Genomic DNA, 27,206 nt, shown 5'->3' with positions numbered 1-27,206 from the left:
GCAGACAGCCAGGGGCCTGGTCCTTCACAGTACACTGGTCTTACTCTGTGACGTGGGAGAGGAGAGGCAGAGAGCGCCGGCAGGATGAGGGCCAGCTGGTAGGCAGCTATTGTGCGTGGCCCTCCATGGTGGAAATGTCTGCCCTGGGAGGGTGGGGTGTGAGTCGTGGGGAGCACAAGGGTGCCATCCTGTCCCTGGGGCTGCTAACACTGGACCAGCCCTGTACCTTCTCTTAGTGGGAAAGAAAGGAGGAGAGAGGAGTACTTCTCGAGGGAAGCTGGGAAGATGAGAGACAAGAAAGCCTGAGGAACATCATTAAGAGTTTGGGGTGAAAGACTCCAGGGAGGAAGAGGCCCTGCCCCCTATTTCCAAGTATGCAAATATGCCACTTAAAACCACACCCCTGAAGTGGTAGAGAGAGGTCCTGTTCTCTTCTGCCACTTACATTTTTTTTTCCTGCCACTTTCATTTTTAAGGCTTGCACAATATTAAAGGATGGAAAAGCAACTGCCAAACAGGCAAAGATGGAATTTCCAAAAGAAACAAAGGCCTGTTTAAAGCTGCATGGCAAACATCATTAATCCCATGGGGGTTGTCTGCGGCTGACTCTACTACTTCCTTAATCCATAGCAGAAACCGAACGAAGAGCCAGGCCACATCTCAGCCTGTCCCTGCCAGGATAGGCTTTGCTTGAGAGCATGTTTCAGATGCCATGGCTTCTTGGGAATGGGATGAAGTCTTCCTCCCCATTTAGCTGGACTTCCTTGGCATTGTGGTTCTCAAAATGTAGAGTGCCTAAGCTTCACCTGGGTGCATTCTTAGTTCCATCTGCAGTGATTTGGGTGTAGCAGGCTTGAGGTGGAATCCCCGAGTCTGTATCTCAGAGGCAGCTCCCCTCACACTGAGAGGCCCACACAGGCAGACCATAGTTTGAGAGGCTGGAGAAGGCTGACCAGGAAGCCCTGGGCCTCACCCGACTGTGCTCCTGGCTGACCACCCAGAAGATGCAGGGCTCCTGCCTGCCCCACGCTGTGTGAGGAGGCTGGACAGTTTTCACAAAGAGACCTCAGACTCCTGCTCTATACCAAGCCCTGAGGGAATCTGCAGAGGCGGTAACTAACGAAACCTTAATATACATTGTGGGTGCCTTTTCTGGGTTAAAAAGAAAAAACAGCAATAGCAGAAACCCAAAATACTCCAAAAAGAGAACAGTAAAGAAAAAAATGTCAAATGTGTGTAAAACCCAAAGCGCTTGCAGTGCCCACAGTTTCAGACCAAGGTCTTGGGGGTCAGCAGGGCCCTACTAAGTAAATCTCCCCTCAGTTCCAGCCCACAGACTCCCTGACCTTTACCCAATTGCATAACCAAGTCCCCTACCCCCGAGAGGCCCACTGACGTTTTCCTGACTTCGGTATTCTCACGGTAACCCACACATGGCGTAAGGTTGAAGAAAGACATTTATTTGTAAAACCAATTCCCAATGGAGGAGAGACTGTATCCATGGGACGTAAAGCCGTGATCGTTCAGAGGGCCACATGCAAACATGAGTGAAACCAAGGGAAAAAGCAAACGGAGCGCAAGGCTGCAGACACCCCGGGAACTCCAACCCTGCCAACAGCAAAGCAAAATGTCCTTTCCGCTTGAGAACACGGATGTACCAAGATGTCCTGTGAGAAGGCAATTTGGCCTGACATCCACGATGAAGTGATCAGGGAACAATTGAGGGAGCCTCCTTTCTATTCTGTGTGGCTTGTTTTCTTCCCACAGAAACCCGGCTAAAAGCTTAAGTGGTCCTCCACCCTCCAGCGGGAGGGGGCCGCCTCACATGCCCATCCTTATGCTCTGAATGATCTGGAAGATAGCTGAAAGGGAAAAACAAAACAGACAGCTCAGACAGCAGACAGCACACAGCTGGAAGCCCACCCCACAGTGAGCCCTGCTTCTGCTGACCCCTGCCCGCTCCCCCCATGTTAGCACACAGCTGATTAGATATTTCCTAACAAGGAGTTAAGTTAACAAGAGGTCAGTGAACTTCTTTGAAAGCTCTGTCTCCTGATGGGTACCACGGGGATTTATAGATAACTTGTGCTAATTCCTCCAGGAGTGGGAGCCAGGACCCCCTGAGGCCCTGAGAGATTTGGCCCCCTTCCCTAGAACTCTGCTTCTGCTGGGGAGAGAGGCACAGGGATTTTTGCAGGCACGGTGTTCATTTTACAGGTCAGCTGCCTTTTTCAAAATGGCTGTGATCTGGAAAGCAACCAGCCCCTGCGCGGTCAAGGGAGGCCGGGTGCGTGGAGCAGACACAGGACGCTGGGGCCCCTGGCTGCCAGTAACCCCTGATGCTAACGAATCTTCTGCAGTCTGTGACTTTCCAAAATGCTGAGGTTTTTGCCTGTTATGTCGAGGGAGCTGGTAGCCTGTGAGCCCACAAGGAATTTCTGGGACCCTCAATGATTTTGGTGATGGTTTCCAGTCAGTTTTATCTGTTGGGTTTCAATGTGGAGAGCAGAGTTCCAATTTCATTTTTAATTCTCCCCAGCAGGCAGCATTGGTCAATGTTGATGAAGACGGCCATAATGTTGGCCTAATGGCCTATAGCGCATTTTGTTTGTTTTGAGGGGAGACTGGATGTCATCTCATTTAACCAGGAGTAAAACTAGAATAGATACTGAGCTCTCGGGATCCCACCCCTTTCTCCTTTACAAGGCCATCCTAGAATAGATGCAGGAGGGCCTCCTCCTAGCTGACCACAGGCTCCCTATGTGGAACAGGCTCCTGGGATCCTCAGGAAACAAATCATTGGCTATTTTACCAGCTAAGTTTAGTGAGCACATACTCTGCGCCAGGCACCGTGTTCAGGGGATACAAAGAAAAGTAACAAAGAGGTCCTGGGGAATCTTTCTTGGACAGCTAGATTTGAAGGGTCGATAAAACATCAATAAATGCAGGTTTGATGTTTTTTTCCCCCTTAAAAAATCATGGCACACACCGCTAGTTCCCTAAATTGGATAAACACCAAACGTGATTTAATGTTAACTTTTCAAGAATGTTCAGTGTGACTATAATGAGAAGCAATAAAGTGACATGGTCACGGAGGATGTGTGGCGTTTGATCTGACACCAGAATAGCTCCGGGTACTTGCTTCTGTTTCTTATCATCTTTTTTGGCTTCAATTTATTATTTCTGGTCACATCTATGATATTATTACAGCAATATGCAGTGGGCTCTCTTCTATTGCTGTAGACGAAGATGAATACAAAGAATTATCTGTAAAATTACAGGAAACCAGTTCAGCGTGAATGTCGGAGGATTCTTTAGACACAGTAGAGTGAACTCAACTACTTGCATTATTTGATTCTGGTTGTGTGCAGAGGTTTTCTTGCTTAGTCTGGATTTTTGGGTGGGTTTTGACAGGAGAAGCTGCTTGGTAGATGGAAAAGTATCTTACCAAAATGTATAAACTTGCAAAATAGCTGGTGTTTCTATCTTCTCAGCCCCCTAAGGCTTATAAAGAATAAAAATTAAATAAGCATTCTGTATTCTGCCTCAACAGGAGTGCTGAGAGGCAGTTGTATATTCAAAACCATTAGGAAAGAAATTTACATCTATTTACATCAGGCTTTTGTTCTTGGGGTCATGGAAACATCCCTAATTTTGATAAACAAGCTTATTTTAGAACAGAATGTTAGGGTCAGATGGAAGTAAGTTGGAATTCTAATTCTTCAGTGAAGAGCTGTGTGACTGGATGAATAATTTAACCTCTTGGAGCCTGTTTCACCTTCTACAGCGTTGTTACGGGGATTAGATGATAGGCCACACACGAGCGCCTCCCAGGGCAGGGCACTGTGCATGGGAGCTACTGCTGTTCCGTCTATGACTGTCACTTCCCCAGTGCTGGCTGCTTCTCCACGTGTGAGCACAGAGATCAGAATACAAGCACAACTCCCACCCACTAGAGGCATGGGGATAGGGAATTTATTAAGCAGTTCTGAGCCATGATTTCACTATTTGTAAAACTAGATAATGTACCTCAAAGGATGGCTAGGAATAAATATGATGATATAAGTAAAAGATCTCCCCATAATAGATGCTCAAAATGTTATTTCTCCTTTAGTTGTGTCCCTAGACAAGAAATCATTATCAGTGGGATGTAGGTCAACAAATAGGAAACAGTCTGTGCCTTAATCCATCACACCCCATTAAGCTAATTCATGACTTTGGGAGTGGCAGGTAATGATAAACCACTCCATTGTTTTTAAGCAACTGCTGTGAATTTCTCTTAAGAATCTTAGATGAAATTTGCTTGTCTCAGACCAGCAACATTAACATGAGCTTACCTGTGCCTGAGTCTGTTTTAAGAACGAATTAAAGATCATTCCTGACCCTAATTGAATTCATGAATTGACATGCAAAAAATCTGATGGTCTTTAAAGATGTTTACTGGTGACCCTTTAAAACTGAACCTACTTGGAGAAATTTAATCAATTCTATTTTAGGTTCATTTGCTTCTGCATCTAAGACAAGGAAGAGATGGTTGCACTTCTCATTCCTTTTTCAGTTGTATCACTATTTTTAAGCAGTCTTCAGTATCTTCTGCCAGTTATATTAATGGTAATTCTGGGCGCCTGCCAACAGTGACCCGCAGAGTCAGGCCAGTGTTCCAAGTGCTGACTTCCTGAGGCTGCGAACAAGATGGACGCCAACAGCAGGTTCAAAGTGGGAAAGGAAGTGGGGAGTCCAGACCCTGACAAGTTAATAATTTAACAGTGGGTGAACAAAGCTGAGAAAACAGCTGAGCAGCCTGGAGGAAAGGGGTTGTGGGCAGGCGAGACAGCAGGGAGGAGAGATGCTAAGAAAGGGAGGGCACAGGCATTCTAGGTCAGGGGGCCTGGCTTTGGGGTCAGAGGAATTCAGGCGGGAGCGGCAAGCACAGCACCCATGGGCTCCTCACTCACTGTTCTGTGTTTAGGATCCTGGCCGTTGGTAACCTCAGAGGATCATGTCTCTCTCTTATTCAACCTCTCAATGAAATCCTTAGGTTTTACCATGCCAGAACCACTTCCGTTCAAAAATCAAACAAACCAGAACAAACTTGATTCCACATCTTCCATCACCAAGTGTCCTCTCTTCCTCTTTCCAACCATTTCCCAAAAGGTATTTCCTGACCTATTACCACCTTAATGTCATTCGAGCTGCTGCTCTCTTCGCTCCATTGAAACATCTCTTGCTAAATTCACAACTCGTCTTCCCCATCACTGGATCCAACAGGTGTGCTTCAGCCTGTGCCTCGCTTGCCTCCCTACTTACCCTTGTAGAGCACTGCCTCTTTGAAGCTGTCTTCTCTTTTGGCCACTGTGACACTATCTTCTAGTTTCTAGTTTCCTTCTTGTTGGCTCTTAGCTCTAAATGTTTCTTGTGGAGTTTTCCTTTTCCATCTGATCATTTGACAAGAAGACCAAAGATCTCCAATGAGCACTCTGGCTTCTCTTCATTACATTCTCCCTGGGCCACCTCATCCAGCCTCACAATCTCCTTTGAGACTTAGTTTTTGATGAATCACCAATGTCTGTCCTCAGCACCCCCCCTCTCCTCCAAGCTCTAGATTAGTTGATTAGCTTCCACCATTAGTTGACAGTGGCACATCACTCAAGGGCATGTCGAACTCAATAGGGCCTTCTCATGCCCTCTTCCCATAGCCAAACTTGGCATTATCTTCCATGCAAACCTAAACTGCCAGGGTCATCTTGGACATGTCCCATCAATGCCCCAAACCTGTGGATTTTAATTTTTTTGATTATGCACCCTTTTCTCCATTCCTTCAAAAATCACTCAAGTTCAGATTACCATCATCTTTCTCCAGACACCTGTGGTGACCTTCAACTGGTCTACTTTTGCTCCATTTAAATTCTTTCTCTATACCATAGCTAGAATTATTCTTTAACCAAGACAAATAAGATATTGTCACTCTTGTGTTTAAAGCACATCAAAAGTTTCCTATTGCCCAATCCTTGATGAAGCCTTCATATCAACCTGTCCAGACTTATCTCTCACTCTTCTCCTTTCTTGGGGTGCTCCCTCATGTTTTCAAACAAACACACCTTGCTCTTCCAACAGGACTTATTAACACACGCCATTCTTCCTGTCTGAAGTCTTTCCCCACCCCCACATCTTATTGCCTGTTTTTTCTTCAGAATTTAAAAGTTGTTTCTTCAGAGAAGCCTTCTTTGATCAAATGGAACAAGAGTTCTCAACCTTGGACCTCCCCTGGTGGTGCAGGTGGTTGAGCGCAGTGCTGTGAAGCTGTCTGCAGCCTCTGCAGTGCTGGATTGATCCCTGCCACCCGGCCAGGGTCCCACATGGTGGGGCAGACCTCTCCTGTCTCCCCCACTGCTCCCCTCAGCAGTGTATTTCGTCAGTCTGCCTGTTCTGTTCCCTGCTCTGTCTCTGGTGAATCCTCTCACTCTCCTGTGGACCTGGCCTGTAACCTGGTTCTTGTATAAATAAATAAATAAATCTTTGGGGGAAAAAAAAAGAGTTCTCAACCTTGAATGTAAGTCAAAATCACCTGAGGACACATAGAAACACAGACACCACCCCCAGAGTTTCTAATCCAGTGAGTATGGGGTAGGAATGGAGAATGTCTATTTCTAACAAGTTCACAGATGATGCTGAGGCTGACGGTCTGAACCACATTTAGAACCATTTGCCCAAGAATGGCTCTGCATCATGTGTTCTCATAGTGATATATCCCTCTTCTTCAAACACTTTCATACATGTTTTAGTGCGATGACTTGTTTAACTCCGCTTTCTTCCCCACTAGACTGTAAGCAGGTATCATAAATGCTCCAGGAAAGCAGGTATCATAAATGCTGCTGCTCAGAATTCTACCCCACTTCTAGCTCAGCTTTGGGTACATAGTAGGTTCTCAGTAAATACTTGTTGAATGATAAAAAGTGTACAACTGCAAAGCACATGGAGGAAAACACATATTTAAAAACCTCAAATGATAACTTTGTAAACAAAAAGAGTCAGCATCAAATGATTACCTTCAGATTTAAATGTCCCAAGAACTCAATCCTTAGCGAGGACTTAAGACCTTCAGGTCTAGGATGGTATCATCCTAATTCCCTTTATCCAGGGGATTGACCTACCCCTTAACTGGGAGTGTCGAAAGGAGACAGGGATGACCCAAGTAGGTCCCTTAGGAAACTGTCAGGAAGCTGGAACCCTGTCAGACAATAAGATTCAGAAAGCCACTTTTATTGAAAATAAATAACTGAAGATAAGAGAGATCAAGGAGTTACTAAGAAGAAAGACTGACAGGCCAGAAGGATATCCTGTAGGAGGATAAGACAACTCTAGAAATCATAGGACATCGATTCTTTTTCATTAAAAAAGGAAAAGATAAGAGCTGGCAAGAAAAGCAAAGGCCCCATGAGAGACAAGAAGAAATGTCAGGTGATAAGACCTACCTTAAAGGTGGGTCATTAAACTGAAAGTGTCAGCACAAAGTAAGTCACAGGCAAAATACCATTTTCTGGTAATTTCTCCAGGGATGAAGAATAGGGAAAAGAGAGAGATGCCAGGGACAGATGAGGGCAGGAAGGCACTGGGAAGAGTAGATGCTATTAGGCAAGAAGGTGAAGCCCTCCATGCACATTAGAAAGGCAGACAGCAGAAACACTCTTCTGGGAAAGAGACCCCCTACAGACCAAATGTTCCCTGGGGCCCAGGCAGAGGGAGGCATATAATAAGGGAGGCCGTGGGTCACCTTGAGGATGCCAATGGCTGCTGAGACAGCTTCTCCAGATTGTCCATCTCAGATCCCGAGGAAGGAATTCCAGAGCAGATGCACGTCCTCAGGCTCCTTTATGGTGAAATGGAAGAATTTCTCCAGAACTGCTGAGTTCCGCAAACATCCCACTTGCCAATCTCAGGGGTGTGACTCCCTCTGGGCATCACAGTTTGGAAAGGTTCTGGTTGTCTCCAGGAAAGGCCAGTGTTTATGTGGTTGACCTGCAAACATGGTGAAGTCAAGTCTGTCCTGGAGCAAGTGTCCAGAAAAGAGTAGGGAGATCAGGGGGCCTGGGGGCCACGTCAAGAAGCAGCCCATGACTTGATCAAGGCTTTATCCATCTGAGAACAGACTCAGGATGGCTGCACATCTGGAACATCTGGGCAACACACCTTTTTTGGCAGGGAATGGTGCTGGGGATGTTATAAAAGGGGCTCTTTTCAATACTCAATGTGAAGGTCAAGGCCTAAAGCTAGAGGAAACTTCTGCTCCATTATACTGTGTAGGAAGTAGTAAGAGGAGAAGCACAGGGGAGTAGAAAGCACATGGGTTCAGGGTGTAAGTCTGGACACTAGCTCTCTTATTGGAAATGAACACTTACTCATTTCCACCATGAGTCCTAATTTTGGGATCTGGAAAAATGAGTGCACCGAAGTGTCTTTGGAGGGATTGTATGACCAAAGGGGAAATGTGTGGAGAGCCTGGCATTAAAAAAATAATCAAGAAAGGCAGCCCAAATAGATCTATGAATAGATCCTGCTTAGCCCCATGGGTGAGCTTATAGAGTTGTCTCTAGAAGTAGAGAAGAGGCTCCAACTTCCCCTACAGAGGTGATACCACTGACTTCTGACTGCCCAAGCCCACTCTCACCTGCCCAGGACTACAGGGCTCACATGGCTTCCTGCTTTCTCAAAGTTCTGCTCCCCACTACAAGCTTTCTCACTATCACAAAGCAAAGTCAGCAGAAAGGTCACAATATTATCCTGTGTTCCTTGTAAGCATTCAGAGCCTTGGTCAAAACCTTGCCAGGGAGGTCAGGAGCTGGTGTGACAGTGTGACTAAGGTTGACAATACTGACAGTAATTGCAAACAAACATTCATCAGATCATCACTGTGGCTTTACTAAACATTTGAATGCGGGGTCTCTCTGACTCCTCAGGGTTAATTTTCATGCAGATCCCAGGTGTAACCAGCATCATCCCCTTTAAGAGTTGGAGGGCTGAGGGTTCGAGTGACCAGGAGAAACCTGGATGAGACCACATAGCAAGTGGGACACAGGCCAGATTTTGAGCCTAGGTTTCAAATCCATGGCACCTGGAGTTGCACGTTAAATCTTAAAGGGAAATAAAGCAGCTGTCCTGGTCGAAGTAGAATATGTGTATATCTGTATGTGTATATGTGTGTGTGTGAGAGAGAGAGATTTATTCCTTTCCTTCTCTGTATCATCCTTAACAAAAACACCCTTCTGGGGAGGGTGGTGTGTGGGTGCTCTAGAAATAGAGACTTCTAGCACACAGGTGAAGGGAGACAGCTGGAGGATCGGAGAACAGGAGCCCAGTCCCACCACAATCTCAGAGAATCACTTCTTGTAGCTGCTCTGAAAAGGTTGCCCTCAAAACTGGACCTGTCTGGGACATGTTATCTCTCCTCCCTGGAGAATCCCTAGAGGATACAGGAGAAAAGTACAATCTGTTAACCAACAGACAGAGGGAACATCCCTACTGAGAAACAGTGCAGCTACTCACAACTCCTGGTGCCAGATAAACCCAGCAGGCTTTTTGCTGAAAGGCATTTACTCTGTCACAATACAGGCCAGCTCTGAGCCAGACACAATTTCCAACTTGATGGGTAAAGAGGGTCCAGATGTGTATTCCTTCTGGGGATGAAAAAAATCAGGCTATCCAGCAACATAGGGAGTATCTCCTTCTCTTTCTTTTTCTCTCTTTCTTTCTTCTTCAACCAGAACAGCTGCTCTTTCATTTGTTTCCCCTTAAGATTTAAACAGAGTTCTGCTGCTTAAAAAGGAAAAAAGCTATACCCCACTAGTCTGGATGTTCTAAATACACTTAATTTTTTATGAGTTCAACAGTGACAATATATATAATCTAATATATGCTCACTGACAAAACTGAAGATAGAGAAAATCATGAAGAAAATAAGAGTCACTAGCTAATCCTATTGCCCTAGAGGTTTCCCTTTGATGGGGGCTAGAAGCTCATCAGTCTCAAGATACCCAGGCTCAGTGACCATTACAATTTGCATCATCCTTAGTTAGGAAATGAATATCAGGTTGGCTACAGGGAGAGGAATAAAATTGGAATTGGAAATACATTAGGGCTAAATAGTTTGAGGGAGGAGCTGAGGCATGGCTGGAATGTCAGAGTTTTCCTTGGAGGACCAAGGGATGATGGGAATTAAGTAGTGGCTCCATTAATCCCAGTTGAGACCTCCATGAGGGGTAAGTACTGCGACAAAACCATGTGGCAGGATGCTCTGATTGCTGCTTTCTGTCAACATGTTGCATCTCACCAGGTTCTGAAGAGGTAAATAATACTACAAGGTCACAAGAAACTTGTAAATGCTGACTAAACAACCAATAATTTGAAATAACCATCATGTGAAGGGAAAAACCTAATTTTACAGGGTTTCAGGAGGCATTTTAGTCAAAGAGTAACGTTGAAAATGCTTAGACAGCTGTCTTATGAATATCACAGCATCAACGTTATAAAAAGGTTAGGCAAAAATGAGCACACGAGCCTGTTGTCAGTACCCATGGCCATAAGAGACATTACTAATCAATGGCAGCACACTTTCCCACAGAGCTCTGGTATGGCCTCAGAATCCTCAATGAGGCTCTTCAAAAAGCTGAAGACAAAAGAAAGAGAAAAACAAGGGTTGAGAGCTCTGGGCACAAACAGTAGAGACTATCTTCATTATTGGTCTGGGAAGCACATCAGGGCTGCAAGTGTCTCGTGAAGATAGCACTTGGTATCAGCATGACAGCATCTTGCTGTCTCAGACACACTCTGGGTCACGCTTGTCTCTGAGACTTAAGATAAAAACAAGCACTCTTTAGAAGCTATCACGCAATTCTCCAAAGAGGCAGGTTTTGAAACCCAGGACTGAGGGAGCTGGGAGAAGCTGTTTATCTGGAAAAAGGCCACACTGGCTGCAGAAATGGAAGATAATGTTTTTATAAAAAGGGGAGAGAAAGAATGGCAAAGTCTCTCAAGGCTTCCGTGTGGATCTGGGGCCCTAAGAGACCAAGGAAAGACAAACACAACCAGTTAAAAAGGCTCAAGCAATACTAAGTTCTGGGCCAAGACTTGAACAAGAAAAGTTTCTGGTCCATTTGGAATAATAATCTGAGGGGACCCCTTACAGGTAGACTGAGAAACAGTTTGAGATTTCTGACAGAATGTCTACAATATTAACTACAGTAAGGCTGGTTACCAAATTAAGCAAAACAAAGCATGAGGTGGCTCTGGGATGTCTTATCTGGATAATTTTGTGTCTCAAAGAACACACTGTTCCAAAGCTTTTGTATCTCACAGAGATAACTTCCGTAGCAAAATAGTGATGCATTCGTGTTGCTCTAAGGAAATGAAACTTGTATTTTATTTCTGATATTCACCTTAAGTATAAGCCCCTCTCCCTGAGTTTTGAGTGTGCATGTGGGTACTCCCTTTTTACTGCAGGGAGAAGTCTGAAGGATTTTGATGCTTTATCATGAGAAGATAGTCTCAGGAGACACACCCAGGGTGTTATCATTAAACTTCCTCACACTGGTCCCTGGAGTGAGGAGGCAGGGCCAACTGCTTTCTGAAAGATCTAGACCAAGGAGAGCAGCTAAGACTGCCAATTAAAGGCACAGCCTGGGAGGATGAAAGGCCGAAGCACCCAGGTATAGAGGTCACACGCTTGGGGCCACTATTTTCCCCAAGGGCACTGGGGACAGAGATGTGGTGACTGAAGCCGCCCTGCAGGCTGTAGGCCAGCACTTACGTCCATCCGTGGAACCATTCACTGCCAGGACAACTTTTAGAGGGGCTCTTATTATCCTTATTTGATCTATAAGAAATCAGTACAGAGATAGTTAATAATTTGTCCAAGATTATTAAGCTAATAAATAGCAAAGCCAAGCCTTGAGCCCACATCTGGCAGATTCAAAACTATCCTCTCTTTTGAGATTTTTTGTTCTGTCACTGCCAATTGGTCAGGTTTCAAAGATGTGTCTTGCCTAATCACGGAAAGTAGAATTTTACTTACTCTGAAGAAAGCTGTATTTAGCTAACCTCCTCCAACGGCCTCTCAGTGGGAATGCATTAGAGGTTACAGCCACAGACCTAAGCAGGAGGCAGGAGCAGGGCTGGGCTGGACTCGGACCTGGGGCCAGCAGGCTAGTCCCAGGAGGTCTGTCCGCTTATCTCGTTTCCACAGAGGGGGTGGGCATTCCCTGAGTGCACATTTGTGCTGGGATCTCTGGGTGCCTGTGCTTTGTAAGCCTCGCTGCTCTCCTGGCTCCTCTTCCTTGTTATCTCCCTCTTATCAGCACATTGGCATGAGAAGCATGTACAGAAAATGAGGAAGGGCACAGGAAAGGAGCTGGACAGAAGGGATCAAAAGTTTGTGAGACATCCCTCCCCATAACCGAGGCGTCCTGGAGCCTCCTGGAGATCTGTTAGCATGATTTTTACATAAAATGGAGAAAGGTTAACCGAGAGCGAGCATGTGGTTAGATATGTACCAGCTTGAATTCCTTCCCAGAATGGAGGTAGGAAAACAGATAAATGTACATTCCCTATTGCTTGTCTGACCTGAATATTTACTTAGCCGAGGCACAGCACTCTTTCTTCAAAAAAAAACAACATTTTACCCGACCAATCATCAATTAGGGAAGCGGGTTAAGAGAAGAAAGTAAGGAAAGCAACTGGGCCTTTCAAAAGAATTAGATCAATAAGCATCTTCATTAATGTTAGATTTCACATTGTTCTTTAGCGTTGTATAAAAAGATACAAAATATGAATAACCAACAATATGAACTCCGTGGACAAATGACCTCATAGATACCACGGCACATGGTCAGTTCGAACTGAAGTCTGGCATGTGGGTCTGTCTTGTTCAAGATTTGAGGAAAGTGACCTCATAGAATGGACAGAAAGGGGGTCTCTCTCTCTCTACAGGACATGCCAGGGACCTGTTTCTCAGGGGAGCAGGTAAGGCTGGATGTCAGATTCGGGGAGTCTTCCCTTCGGATTAGGAGAGTGGAATGAGGTGAGAGTCTAGTGATAAGGGGGTCCACTCGTCCTCACACCAAGAAGGCTCATTATGTAAAGCAGAGAAGCCTGACTTGAGGAAATCACATTTGTATAAATGTAGAGAAAAGAAAGGTTGGAGTCTGTGGTCTGCAACCCTGAAGGGAGAAACTCTGAGGGACAGACTCTGTGAGATGAAGGGAATCATCGTAACCGCAGAGAGGTGGCAATGAACACAGAGCTGACAGAGCGATGGTGTTTTTCTACATGTCCACTTGAGAAAGGGACATGTGCAGAGATAGAAGGGCACAGAACCAAGGACACCTTGAGAGGACTGACACATTTCTGTGAGAACAGTGCCTGACTGGAGCTGAGGCTTGCAAAAAATCACTAAAGTTGGCAAAAAAAGAGCATAGTGCATTATTTTTAGTTATGATTAAAAAAGGGATGAGGCCGTTGCTGAGGCGTCATGAGCGCTGGTTCCCAGAGGATGAACAGAGGCTAGAGAAAGGAAGGCCACTCAACTCCTGGTCTCCGCCTAGCCTTTCCACCACAGTAAACTGGTCTTACTGGAAACAATTTAAAAAGCCTCATTCACAGCACCCTGAACACAGAAGGAGAGAGGACGTGGCACGCTAATAAGTGACATGTTCTCTTAAAGCCACTTCTATTCCAAATCTGCGGGTCCTGCAGGCTGCCAGCCCGGGTCCCTGGGCACACCCACAGATAGAGTAACAGTGAGGTTTCCAACACACTGTGGTCAGCAAAGTCTCAATGTACCCAAAGGGGAAAGAGATTAGGGGCTACTTCCGACTATAGGGACTGATGAGAGTGGCAAAATTGTAATTAAAATGTAATTTAGGGAGGCTTTTAAAGCCCTTTGAAAAGGATGGATATTGAGAACTATCATAGGTTTGGGAAAAAACATGCTAGTTCAAATAGCTCTAGTGACTCTGTCCTCTCCCCCTTCATCCCACCCCTCCCTCCCACCCCCTGTGTGCATGCGTGTGTATACACACACACACACACCACACACACACACACCACACACACACACACAACCCCCCCCCCACCCTCCCACCCAAGGGCACAGACTGTGGAGGACCCCAGTAACTGAATCTTGAAGTCACAGGAGAAAACACTACTGGTTCTGTATCTATTTAGGCTCTGACAATATGGGCTGCATGACAAGTCTCACAGGTTCTGTGATTGGGCTTCCCTGTTCTTGAGCCCAGGGGACTATCTCAAGCCTCTGTTTTGTCACAGAATGACGCTCTCGCTCCCCCGCCCACCCCCATGGAATAACCTTCCTCACACCCTTTTCTGGATGTTTGTCCTTCAAAACTCAGCTCAAAAGCCTCCTCTGGGGAACTTTCTCAGGCCCAGTGTGATTTAGCCCTGTACTGTGATCTGAACGTGTGTCCCCTCCTATTTTCCCCCACCTCCTGCCAATTCTTGGAATCCTAATGCCAAATGTGATGGTGTAAGAAGGTGGGGCTTTTGTGAGGTGATTCAAGAAGTGAGGGAGGAGCTCCATGAATGAAATTACGCTCTCATAAAAGAAACCTCAGCGATCTCCCTGCCCCCCATGGGACACATGTGGCCACCTCATGAGGCAACAAGGAGACATCTGTGACTGGGAAGAGGATCCTCTCCCAGTCATGCTGGCCTCTTTATCTGACTATGATTCTATATTTCTGCTCTTTCTAAGTCAACCAGTCTGCAGGCTTTTGTTACAATAGCCAGAATGGACTAAGACAGTCCCTTATCCAGGCTTGCCAAGCATTCTAGGCACTCCATTATCTTAGTGCTCTTTCCCTTCCTACAACTGACAGCTTCATTATCTGCCTCTCTCAAAGCCCGCACGCCCCTGGAGGGGTTTGTATTTGCAAACCCGGCACAGTGCCAGGCACACAGGGCACCCTCCAAGCATGGGGATTCTTTGAATGGGTTTTGCTGAGAGGTTCAGCCAACCTGAAGGGAGTTGTCTGTAATTGTGTTCTGTAGGCTTCTCCAAATCTATACTTTTATCAATGACTTAGAGGTATAATATGCTTTCAGAGACTAGAAAGCCGGGAAAGGAGGAAAATTAGAAGGTTCAAGGTTCAAGATTTCACAGTCTACAGGCTGGCCATAAAGCCAGAAAACATAGATAACATTTTTATATAGAATTGACTGGGTTTGATTTTTCTGCCACATTCTAAAGACACATGTTTTTTGTTTATCTGTTCAGTTTTGGTTGAAAATCAGAGACAGATCATCACAGATGAGTATGCAGGTACCGGTGGAAAAGCTGCTTGAATACATTGTATTCACTGCAATTGTGTGCGGTACTTGGGACTATGCATTTCTAATGAAGAGCAGCACACTGGACAGATCATGAAATGTGGCTGACCACAGTGTACCTTATAATGTAATAGCCCTAAGCCATTTATTATGTATGGTTGTCTGTGTTTCCAGACTTTATGGCTACACTGTCAAAGACAGACAACTGACAATCAACAATAAAATTTTAATGGAAATATTGATATTAGGTCTCAAAGCAGTCAGTTGGATATTTGCAGCATGGGGACTATCTGGCTTTATTCATCCATCCAGCCAACCGGCCAAACTGAGTACTCACCATGTACTAAATACTCTGCAAGGATCTATACACTTAGTGGAAAATAAACATTGCCTCCCCTGAGCTTATATCCTTGCAGAAGTAAATGGATAATAAGTAAGCAAACTAAATAATTTCAAATGCTAATGAGGGCCATGACTCATAAAATAAAACAGCGAGTAATGAGGAGACAACTTTGGGTGTGTGGGCAGGTTTAGAAGCATCTCTGAAGGCTGTAGCAGGTTTACGTGACAAAGAACTTGGTGGGGCCAGACTGGTCATTAGCTAGTGAATCTAGGATGTGCTGTGAATGTTAAAAAGAAACTGCAAGTTGGGGTCATATTAAGAGAAGCAGAGTGATAAGATCAAGAACAGTCACAATCCTACTGCCTCTCTAGCAGTCACATCACTTCTAGATCAACTTCTGGGGTTGCAAATGTTACATATTAAAAGAGTCATGGAGCATAGGCAGAAGAGGATTCTAGAAACCAGATCTCATGATACCCCATTGAGGGAACTAGGGAAGTTTACTTTGTAGAAGGAAGTGCCAGGCAGTCATTTTTAGAAAATCTGAGGTCTCCAGATGTTCAGAGAAGAATGAATCCATTTTGTGTGATTCTAGGAATCTCAACCTAAATTACTGTTGAGATGACATCACAATGTGGTTCAAAGGGAGGAGATATTTATTACAAACTTGGAGCTATAAGAAATGGAACAGACCTGTTGAAGAAGTGATCCCTCCACCTTCAAAAGTATCCCAGCAGAGGATGGTGATGAAGTGGTAGTAATGAAGGGCCCCCATATTGAGCAAAGCCTTCCCCTTGAGGACATATCTTTGGAAACATGTGGCATAGCTTTGTTTCTTTGGAAGATATTCTCGTCTAGGGACATCAAATCATCTTTAAAATATCTGAGCTTCAAGCAGTAATAATGCTTCCTCCTAAAATCTTGTGTTTCCTTGGATGAATGATCTAAGGATCAGAGGCACTGACCTATCTTTAGTCATGGGACAGAATGATGTCTTTATGACATCATTGGCATAATGACCTATCTTTATCCTTGTCATTGGGCAGAATGATGTCTTCTTGAGGGACAGGCCTTCACAGGAAGATGTGGACTTCTCACCTTCCCTGCCACAGGATGCGAATCCTGGAGACCTGAAGCCCTTGTGCTCATCAGTACTACAGAGACCCAACCCACGGCGAACATGCTAAGGCTACTAAAACCAGAATTCAGTTGCAAACAATTGCACAATTCCTTTGTTCACCCCATTATGGATGTGTGCGCTTGCACTCGAGCATAAAGGCAGCTGTCTGAACTTGGCACGGATAATGCTCATGTATGTGGAGGCTCCGGTCAAAGGCTCAGTTTGATCTAGTTGTTCTTAGAGCTTCCTCTTAAGGCATAAAGCCTCTCCCTTTCTCTGGAATGTGGACTTATCACAGGGAAGTAGGTGTTCCACTTTCTGTTCTTAATACCCTTTTAAGGCTATGTCTTCACAGAAAGACTTAGCTGGATTGTAAAGTACATGGAGTCAATTGTTGAGCATACCCATTTTATGATTGTGATTTGATAGCCTATCAGTTCCGCCTCTGCCCATATTTGGTCTGTTGGAACAGTAAGTAAATCAAAACACTTAAGATTAAGGTTTCAGGCTGTGATTAACTTGAACCTCAGGTCAATGTTTTTTTCATCAATTTACCTTGCAAATAAAATGTGTTTTTGAAGGACAGTAGAGAAGATAGGATGTATAAGGTCAATGGAAAAACAATACCTGAGCCACAAACAACAAAAACAAACAGTGCCAACAGCCATGGTCCCACAGGATATTTCTCTTCTTGCGGCCTCTAAAATGGAACAGGATAAAGGAAGATAAGTTCGTTCATTCAATAAACATTTTCTGTGCACTACTAGGCACTGCGTTAGGACCTGAGGATTCCACCGTGAATGGGACAGACCCAGGCTCCAAACCCAGAAGGCAGAGATGAATAAAGTCAATCGTAAAGGATCCATATATGTTTAAAAATATTCACCAGTTACCTCAGTAACACCCCTGTATCTCAGTGAACTTGGTGGTTTTAAGTATTTTGGGGAGAGATGGGGTGTAAATACACAAATTATAGGCGTGAACTGGGAGCCATTTTCTCAAAACCTTTTCTGTGCATATATATATATATATGGAATCAGTGTGTGTAGAGGAAATCCTTAGAACAATAGAAGACTGCACAACTGTGAATGGATTTGAGGGAAGCAGCCTTTTGCAATAAACCCCCGGAGGCTTAATAAAGCTTAGGCTTTGGAGAAATCTCTGCATCGCCTGGGAAGCTGAAGGGGACTGTTACGTCTGCACCTAACCTTGCATATCTCAAACCCAAGCACAAACTTCATAACAAGAATGGCCTTCTGCACACACCCCTAGGTCTATATGCAGGTAAGGGCGTGGTCCTTAAAATCAATCCATGGAAAAACCGTTATTTTCTGAGAGAAGTATCTGAAAAAATAGTGCATTTCTCAAATAAAAAGGGAGAAGGTGGGCCTCCCCTGGTGGCGCAGTGGTTGAGCACTGGGTTGCGAGGCTGCCCGCAGCCTCTGCAGTGCCAGTTTGATCTCCGGCCACTGGCCAGGGTCCCACAAGAAAAAAAAAAAAAAAAAAGGAGAGAAGGTAAGAGTGGAAAAAGCAAAAAACTAAGTATTTCCTCATTAGTTTGAGCCAAAAACAGGTTGTTAACCTATATAAAAGAACTTTGATTGCAGAGAAGGTAACAATTCTCTGGCTTTCGGTTTAGCTGTTACATCCTAGAGGGTCTTCCCTCTTCTGCCTTGGATTCTTTGTTACTGGTATCACCATCTACTTTTCCTTGAGAGCATTCTTCACAGTTTGTAGCTTTATATTTATCCCTGTGATAATTTTTGCTATCTGTCCCTCCACTAGACTGCCAGTGTCCTAAGGGGAGGCACTGTGTCTGTTTTATGTATCAATGTGTAGCAAAGCCTGGCACTGAATTTACACATAATAGATCCTCAACAAATTGTTGTTCAAGGATGAATAAGCATACAAGTTTCATTAAATACCATTTCTTAGGTAGAGACCCAGTCTGGGAAGTACATTGTCTTTTTTTTTTTTTTTTCTTTCAAATTAATACTTGCTATTTGGTGGCAGGATTATCCTTTCATTTCTCTTACTAGAGAATTATGGATTAAAGAGTCAGTGACTGCCTTTGTAGTCTGCCCTTATAGGTGGACTCTAAGGACTCTAAGGATTAAAACCATTCGCATCTGTCTCCTGGAAAAGCTTCTGCCTAGCACTCCTGTGTGGAGGCAAATCATACTGCAAAGGAATAGGTGGTTGTTCTTGATCAGACAAGGACAGATCAGTCTTGCATACTTGCATAAGATAACTTCAACCAGCATTTTACCAGATCATTCTTGACACTTAAGACTAGGTCAAGGTCAGATCAATAATAGAGTTATTATTTAAATAAGTTTATCTGAAAGGAATGTGACATTTCCCTTCCCCATCCTCTTTTATCAGTTTCCTAACAATTTGTTACAGTTAACCAGAAATCAGTTTTATTCTGTTGTTGTCATCCCATTAATACTATATAAAAAATTCATTTAGCTCTGTCTCCAGCAAAGACAACAAGTGAATTCGGAAGCCTGTAAAAGAATTATTGGTCTAGTATAGATACCAAATGGAGTGCTTTATTTTTCTTTTGCAGAAAAACACAAATTATCAGCATGCACAGTTTGCAGTTCATATCACACACACACAAAACGCTTTTGACGATGTTTCTCAGAGAGTCAATATTATTTGGGTACTTTCAGAGCTCACGAACACCTGGCTGATCATAGTACCAATATATCCCTTTCTGAGAGCTTTGGGTTACTCTTTTTGGGGAATAAGTGCCCAATACAATCCTCACTGGGACAACTCACCTAAACCTGCGTATCCCTGGGAAAGGTTTAAAAGAAGCAGTAGCAATCCAGCAAATGGCATGGTTCATTTCAAATAGGAATCTGTTACTTCCTGAGGTTCCAAAATGTCAAGGTATAGTTTTCCCTGTGATAAGATACCAGTGGGGGATCACAGATCTCTGAAATTTAAATTTCTCCTTCTTTCCGAAGAACTTACTAGAGTATAATGAGGAAATGCTTATTCCATTCTCTATTTCTTGAATTTGTCTCCTACCCGAAAGATAACATTGATTCCTCTCATAGCTGTAGCTATTAATGAAATACTGAAGCATCTGCATACAATTAAAGGAGAATTATTTTTCTAAATGTTTACTCTGAATTTTCTATTAGAAGTTGTTATGCATTCCCCTTTATTGAATTTCATCTGAACAAGTTATTTCTTGAATATTATGTATTTCAAAATATAATCATGTTTGACCTATATTGGGAATATGGAATTTGAGATTCAGAGTTTCTCTCTGAAAGAGAAATTAATTTTTCTTTTTGGACACTAATCCACTTAGAATAACATTAACCAAAAGCCATCCTAACCAATTGAAAAGAAACATACATAAATGGCTTGATTTGAAAAACTTTCATTACAAATTTAGCAGAGCCATTAAAAACCCTAGGCACTTTTGAAAGGTCTAGCCTGTGATATATCAGAACCTATTAAATTCACTCAAATAGTACATCAAATATAATTTAAATGTGGCTTTGAAAGTTGAGTTGATTGCAGGTGACTAAATTTTCTAGATATTTAGACAGTTTTTCCTCCAATTTTTCATTTTTTTAAATTTTAGAGCCAATATTTTTTGTTTCCCGCCCTGAACATTTTCTTGTGGTCTCGAAAAACTAGAAGTGGCACTGAATTTACCAAGTCTAATGGATAAAACAGCTTTGCCAGTTAGTTCCTGTTTTGTTGTTACCTTTGCAGTCAGATAGGTTGTGAACTGAGGTCACTTAACAACCAAACTGAATTCTGATTTCTTAGTTCATTAAAAAGAACCACCGGTGGGCCTCCCTGGTGGCGCAAGTGGTTAAGACACAATCTACAAAGCTATCCGCAGCCACTGCAGTATGAGTTTGATCCCCAGCCATAGAGCTACCCAGATGGTACAGCAGACCTCTCCTGCCTCGCCCGCTGCTCCCCTCAGCAGTGTATTTCAGTCAGTCTTCCTGTTCTGTTCCCCACTCTGTCTCTGGTGAATCCTCTCACGCCCCCATACCTCTGGCCTGTACCCTAGTTCCTGTATGCATAAATAAATAAATCTTAAAAAAAAAAGAAGCACTCATGTATTTGACATAGGGGGTGGTGATCTAGGCTTGTTAAGACCCTGAATGCTTTACCTTGAATTAAAAAATTGTTCCTCAATGTCAGTTTGTTCAGCAACTTTTTTTTTTTTATGAGGAAAAATAGATAGGGAAAGTGTAGGTCTATGTGAAAAATGGCTCCAATCTGACAGCACATTGACAGATTGCTGTCCCATCACAACGAAATGATTTCATTCCCAAATGAAAGAATTTCAAGCACAAGTAAAGCCTAGAGCTGTGTGCAAAGGTTGAGTTTGAGCCTAAGGTTTCTGTGCCACAATGCTGCTTGGTTTTGCAAGAATTCTGCTGTGATGACTGAAGATTCAGTTTTTTGCTCACTTAATCAAACCAGCAGAGTTTCTCTGGTCAAAGGGAATTGCCTCATTAAGAATGCAAGCTTTTCCAGCCAAATCCCAAGCTTCAGCTGAGCTAAACTATGATGGGATAAAGGATCCTATGCACCTTTGCTCATAGACTTGGAGACCAACACTGCCCAACAACTCATGGGGGCAAGCCTCACAACCTCCAAAATCACAGGTCTGGCATTTTCTGAAGAAAACCAGCTTGGCTCAAAGAAACCCCTGTGGAGAAAGCACAGATTTTACTTAAAAGGGATCTTATAAGGCAGTTTGGAGGGGGCACAGAATGACTGGCAGTAAACTAGTCTCTAAAGTTCTGGACCATACCATAGGATGACTGCACAGGGTGAACAAGAGCACTGCTGTGTTTAAACTTCAGCCTGGTGGTGAGAGACTTCACTGGAGAAGAGGCAAAAGAAGGATGCAGGGAAATATAGGTCTGAATCTCATTCTGTATTGCCAACTTATACTGGGGAACCATTGCGAGGGAAAGAAAACCTGATGTGCATCTATTGAGGATGGAGCGCAAGAGGTGAAGCCTGGGCGGGGGAGATTATAAATTGCCTCTATTCACTCATTCATTCACTCATTAAACCAACAAATGTTGTATCATCCACCAGGTTCCGGGCCTACTGGCTTAACTGTTTCCTCAAGGATGTGCCTTTCGCTTTTTCCCAGAGACAAAGGCCCACGTCCATCCTGGGGAGGCTCTCCCGTGCCTCCCCGCTCGCCCCAGCAGCCACTCCCCGTGGGCCACGACCAACCAGGGTCCTGCGCACCGCAGAGTCCGCGCAGCCCGCAGCCCCGAGGCCACCCCTCTCCCAGCCCACTCTGCGGGACCCCGCGAGGGGCGGGCCAGGGCGCGGGGGAGCCGGGAGGCCGGCCCAGCGTCTGCAGCCCGCCCGCCCGCCCGGGCCGCCCCGCCCCGCCCGGTCGCGCCTTACCAGGGTTTTGGCTACGTTCCCCCTCTGGGTGATGTTTTTGCTGTGCTTCTCGTTAGCCATCCGGATCCGCTGTTTGGCCACCATGGCGTGGGCACCGGGAAGTGCGCTCGACTCTCACCTGCAAGACCCCCTGCGTGAGCGCCTGACCGGGCCGAGCCAGTCCCGCCCGTCCCGGGCGCTGCAGGTGGCAAGGCGCGGCCCCCGCGCACCCCGCGCACCCCGCGCACCCCGCGCACCCCGCGCACCCCGCGCACCCGCGCACCCCGCGCACCCCGCGCACCCCGCGCACCCCGCGCACCCCGCGCACCCCGCGCACCCCGCGCACCCCGCGCACCCCGCGCCCAACCCCCAGCGTTCCGGCTCCAGAGAGAGGCCAGAGCCCGGACGGAAGTAATCTTTCATCTCAGGAAACCCTCTCCTACTTCCTCGCCATCCTTCCGGTCCCCCCAGCTACCTAACCAGCGCGCCCCGAGGCGGCCGCTGCCGGGCGTCCTGTCCTCGCACCGGGCGGTCACAGAGCTGCGCGCCAAACCGCTCTCGGGGCTGGGGCCCCTGCGGAGTGGGGATCGGGCCGCCAAACGCAGCGGGGTGAAGGTTCTGGCGGCCACCGGCGTTTGTGCGCACAGGGGCGGGGGCGCGGCCGCACCCGGGTTCCTGGGCCCCGCACGCACCCAAAGCCCGGGGGAGAGACTGGGGCGGCTGCTGCTCAGGACAGGCCGCAAGGTCTCCCCTGCATCGGTCCCCCCTCCCCAGGACTGATTGGCCCTGAGCTGTTGGGGGAACAGTCCAAAGGAATCTGCCTGTCAAGGGTCTGGAGAAGGGTTCTGCGTGTGGGAAGCCCACGGTGGGAGGGACATTATTCTAATGTTGCAGCAAGGGCAAGATCTCCCTGGGTTGGGGTACGGAGGTGTGAGGATGAAGTTGAGCTTGGCCTTCCAGCCTGGTGGTTGTGGGGGTTACAGGGAAGATGGGTCAGCAACACTTCTGCGTGAAATGTGGAGGAAGGGTGAAGGGTTCTTGGCCTGCAGCCAGGTCGATTTTGGTTGTCACTGCCCAAAGGGGGCCCGCTTTGACCAGCTTTGACTCCCGACCAGCCCTGGCCACCCTGAACCTCTTCTGGCTACACGTGCCTCCTGGACTTTCTCGGCCACTCTTGGGGACTTGAGTTCCCTTGACTTGGAGGTGTACAAACAGGGGTCTACATGTCTCACAAAGACTGGTATTAGGACCTTACAGATTGCGTCATCCTGGAGCAGGCAGTTATGGGGCTCAATCCTGGACTTTCCAGGTATGGAACAGATGGGAGTCAGCCTTGGGATCAAAAGAGTAGGGAAGTGAAACCTGGAGGATTTGGGGTGGTGCGACGTGGTGGGGAAGAGTCCTCCCTTCCAATTGCAGTGCCCAGGCATCGTGGCTAGGTTTCTGCAGGCTTTTGTGTGAGTCCCATACCTTTTTGTCAGTATGAAGTTAGGGAGAGCTCCTTCACTCTTTGGGGGAGAGGCCTCTGCTAAGCTCATCCCCATTCCTCATGGAAGCTTTAACACAGGCTCTTTTGGGAAATGCTTTTGGTAACCCAGAAGAAGAATTCACCTAGGGTATTGATAAAATCTGGTGATTATTTTTTCTACTCTAGAGGTCTGTTCAGTTTCCAAACCATTTTCCTTGGGCTTCACTGTTCCCAGCAACATCACCACTTTTATCACCAAGTAGCCCCAGCTCTAGTGCCATGCTTTAGTAACCACTCACTTTTCTTTGGTGGGGAGGCGATAGCAGGTCACTCCCCGCTCAGCAGCACTTGCTGTGGTGTGAGGTTCATAACATGCCTCTTCCTGATTCACCTCCCTCAGGGCTTGATGAAATGCCCAGGCTGGAGGCAGATGTAGGAGCAAGGTCCTCCTCCTGAGTTGAGATCGGACCTGGCTCAGAGAAACATTAAGGAAAAAAGAACAAGCAGAAAGTATTCTTAACTGGGAGAAGCCTTACTTGGGAAAGATTTTTTTTCTTCAACCTGTTTGATAATGACTAATTAAAAATGCTTAAGTTTTACATTTTTCATTAGTCTGTTTTGGCTATAAATAGGCTGAACACACATGGTAAACATTCCAAAGGAATAGGCTCCCCCACCTCATTGATTCCCAAGGTTTCTAAGATTACTTTCCAACATTTATATACATATTTGTATATGCCTATTTGTATTTTCTCTTTTTAAAATCAAATGGAATCATAATAATTGTTTTGCCTCTTGCTTTTCTCACTTAGCAACATGATCACATCCATTTATATATCCACTTTCTTAATAGTGCTTAATGTCTCATAGAATGATTATACAGTAATATATAGAACTATGAAGGAAATTATTTCCCGCTTGTTGGTTTTGTTGTATGTGTTTGGTTGTTCATAATGCTTTAGTGAGCATCCCTGTAAATACACCTTTATGTACATGTGCAAGTATCTGTGGAATAGATTGCTGGAAGTGAAATGGCTCTTCCTATGTCCTTCCCTAGGGTTACTGCTGCTGTATTTGGATGAGGCAGTCTCCTGCTGTGACTGTTCCTTTACACAGCTCTGTTTTGTCCTCTGCATTCAGACCTGCTCCTCTGCAGGTCTCAGTCCTGTTTATTGCCTTGAGAATAACTTTTTTTTTTCCCACTAAGCAAAGCTTTCCCTTCCATCATCGCTCTTGTTCCTTCCTCCACTCAACCTTCTATCTGCCCTAAAGTAGGATTTGATCTAGCTTGCCTCATCCCAGAGGCTCTTCAACAGGGGAGCTGTGTTCCTGGAGTTTCCGAGTAACAACCATGCTAAGTAGGAGCAAGATCTGGAGTCACCTTGCTTCTTTGTGTGTGTGTGTGTGTGTGTGTGGTGGGGGGGGGGGCTCCTAGCAGGTTAATGGGAATTTGACCAAGAGTTGACAGTTCTTTTGATTTAATCTTTACTGCTTGCAGAATTTTATGACATCCCAGGAGCATGCAGTGCTCAACTGCTAAAATGCCTTCATAAAGTAACAGGAAACTGCAAACTGATTCAAATTTAATTTTGGCTGCTAACTTTTGTACCTTTAGAACAAGAATTCCTGACAAGCTTATGTGCATTGATCATGAGCCTGGCCTATTTAGGGTGCTGAATTTGTGACTGTGGGAACTGGTTTTATCCATCTTTGTAAATGATGTGTTATCAAAGTATACAGAGGCTATGCTTTTGAGCTGTGATGTAGTGGGTACCTGCCATTTTTCTGTGGCTGACCAGCCTGCAGCCCTCCTTTCTATTTGGGATGTGCCCTACTATGTGAGTCTTAAGACCTTCTCATACTCCTTGGTAGTATAATGGTGAACAAGACTTCATCTCCCACTCTCTGGCAGCTAGGGCTGGGGTGTGACCCACTTTGACCAATTTGATGCTCATGTGTGGAACTTTGAATCTGGAGCAGGCAGTGCAAAAACAAGGGTACAAGTTAAAGTTCACCCTGTTGGTGGGGTGCTGAAGAGGCAGGTAGTATATAGCAGTGGTGGTGGAGGTGGTGGTGGTTGAACCAGTGGTGGTATCCCACTTCATCTATGGGACCAGAAATTCTTACAATGAATTTCTCTTCACATCTGGTGAGAATTTGTTTGCAGTCTTTACAACCAAGAACCCCAACGTGAGGTACATGAAAATAAACAAAAAACCCAGTGTCCTCCTTGGTCATTTCCCATTCCAGATCAGGAATGATTGCCATATCATTTGAAGCTTTCAGACTTGTTAGCTCAGCATAGAACTAAGGGGAGCGAAGCATAGAGGCCTTGGGGATAGCTACTGTGGGTGGCCTGTTCTTGATTATGGATGGGGATGACTAGCAGATACACCTTGCATAAATAAAACCTGCTGATCATCGACACTTCAAATTGATACTTTCAGTTTCTTCCCGTTGAAATCTTTTCCAGTATTGTCAGAGAAGGGGAAAATTTGTCAGACCTCATATCCATTTGTACAAGTTACATGTATTCTGGTAGAAATGTTGATGAAATTGTTTCAACAGTGGGTGGAGAAAAATAAGAGAGCTTAAAGCCCTTGTTCTCTGCTCCATGTATTGGAATCAACTCAATGCATGAGATTATTATTTTATGGACTCATGTTGCATTGTAACTGGAAGGAAACTCAGAGTCAATCCTTTAGCTTTTGTTGAGTGTCTACTATATGCCAGACACTATTTTAGACACTGAGAATTCAATGATTGATACAAGAATTTCTGTTGTTAGGGGGCTCTCAGTCATGTGGGGGAGACAAAGAAGTAAACATTGGAAGACTGCCTTAATTTCACAAATGAACAAAGCCCTCAGAACTGCAGAGGGATTTATAGCAGAGCTGAAAGCAGAAGGGAAGCCTCTTGATTTTGTTTTCTGAAAAGAAACATTTACCAGGTAAACTGGTGTGGGAATCAGGGCTTCCTCCATAGGCTGAGCTTTGGTGCAGTTCATGCACAAAAAACTACAACACATGTATACTTCAGAACAAAGATAAACTACATTTCAGGCCTCTAGAACTTGAACTTTGGTCCAAAATAGTGTTAGAAGACAGACTTTAACCATTGTGATAACTCGGAATTCCTTGACCCTAGAGGTGATCAGATTTAACTTTGAAAGGCAAGATGTGATTATCCATATGTGGTCTGTAATTGCCTGGCCACATATGTTATTAATAGCAGTAAGACGATGGTATCTTGAGCGGGGCGGGAGTGGGGTGTGGGTGGGGACCATATCCTTTTTCCATACTTTCCCTAATGACCCCCCAGGGCTGTCTACTCCAGGATGAGTTTGCTCCCACAGGTTCAGCTAAAGCTGTGGCTTTGTCTCACTCCTAACCATGGTCCTGCTAAAATTTCAACAGTAACTTCAGAACAAAGCCTGCTTGTTTCTGTTCTGTTGGGTGCTTGTTTTTAATGGCTGGAAGAGTTTCCTGGTAGGGAAGAAATAACATCAGTAATAATATCTAACATTTCCTCAGAAC

At 45.1% G+C, this 27,206-nt stretch overlaps 1 protein-coding gene across 3 annotated transcripts; it reads right to left on the bottom strand.

Annotated features, from left to right (window-relative positions):
• Window positions 1-1,439: 1,439 nt before the first annotated feature.
• On the bottom strand, window positions 1,440-22,700 carry SERP2 (stress associated endoplasmic reticulum protein family member 2). 3 transcript variants are annotated; one of them, XM_054701535.1, is made up of 5 exons: window positions 22,678-22,700; window positions 22,224-22,341; window positions 17,427-17,499; window positions 11,801-11,866; window positions 1,449-1,862 (listed from the first exon to the last, which is right to left on the bottom strand). In XM_054701535.1, exons 2-5 carry the CDS (start codon window positions 22,305-22,307, stop codon window positions 1,822-1,824), a joined length of 264 nt encoding a protein of 87 aa, XP_054557510.1. In that variant the 5' UTR covers window positions 22,308-22,341; window positions 22,678-22,700; the 3' UTR covers window positions 1,449-1,821. The 3 variants fall into 3 exon arrangements, 2 of the variants coding, with proteins under 2 accessions (XP_037382879.1, XP_054557510.1); XM_037526982.2 differs by lacking the exon at window positions 11,801-11,866 and having other exon boundaries at window positions 1,440-1,862; XR_008554256.1 differs by lacking the exons at window positions 1,449-1,862; window positions 11,801-11,866; window positions 17,427-17,499; window positions 22,224-22,341; window positions 22,678-22,700 and adding exons at window positions 7,982-8,016; window positions 8,666-8,880.
• Window positions 22,701-27,206: the final 4,506 nt, after the last annotated feature.

Source organism: Talpa occidentalis, unplaced genomic scaffold (genome assembly GCF_014898055.3).
Source record: "Talpa occidentalis isolate TD23 unplaced genomic scaffold, MPIMG_talOcc4v2.1 talOcc4.5, whole genome shotgun sequence".
Classification (NCBI taxonomy): domain Eukaryota; kingdom Metazoa; phylum Chordata; class Mammalia; order Eulipotyphla; family Talpidae; genus Talpa; species Talpa occidentalis.
This window is presented reverse-complemented; position numbering and strand designations above follow the sequence as displayed.

What these genes read in the sequence shown, in the direction of transcription:
- SERP2 (XM_054701535.1), bottom strand. Translation starts at nt 22,307, where the DNA reads ATGGTGGCCAAACAGCGGATCCGGATGGCTAACGAGAAGCACAGCAAA. An exon ending in GGAACGTAGCCAAAACCCTG is followed by an intron (nt 17,500 to 22,223) that starts GTAAGGCGCGAC and finishes GTTCCATTTTAG; the next exon opens with AGGCCGCAAGAAGAGAAATA. An exon ending in TTTTGTTGTTTGTGGCTCAG is followed by an intron (nt 11,867 to 17,426) that starts GTATTGTTTTTC and finishes GATTTCTTATAG; the next exon opens with ATCAAATAAGGATAATAAGA.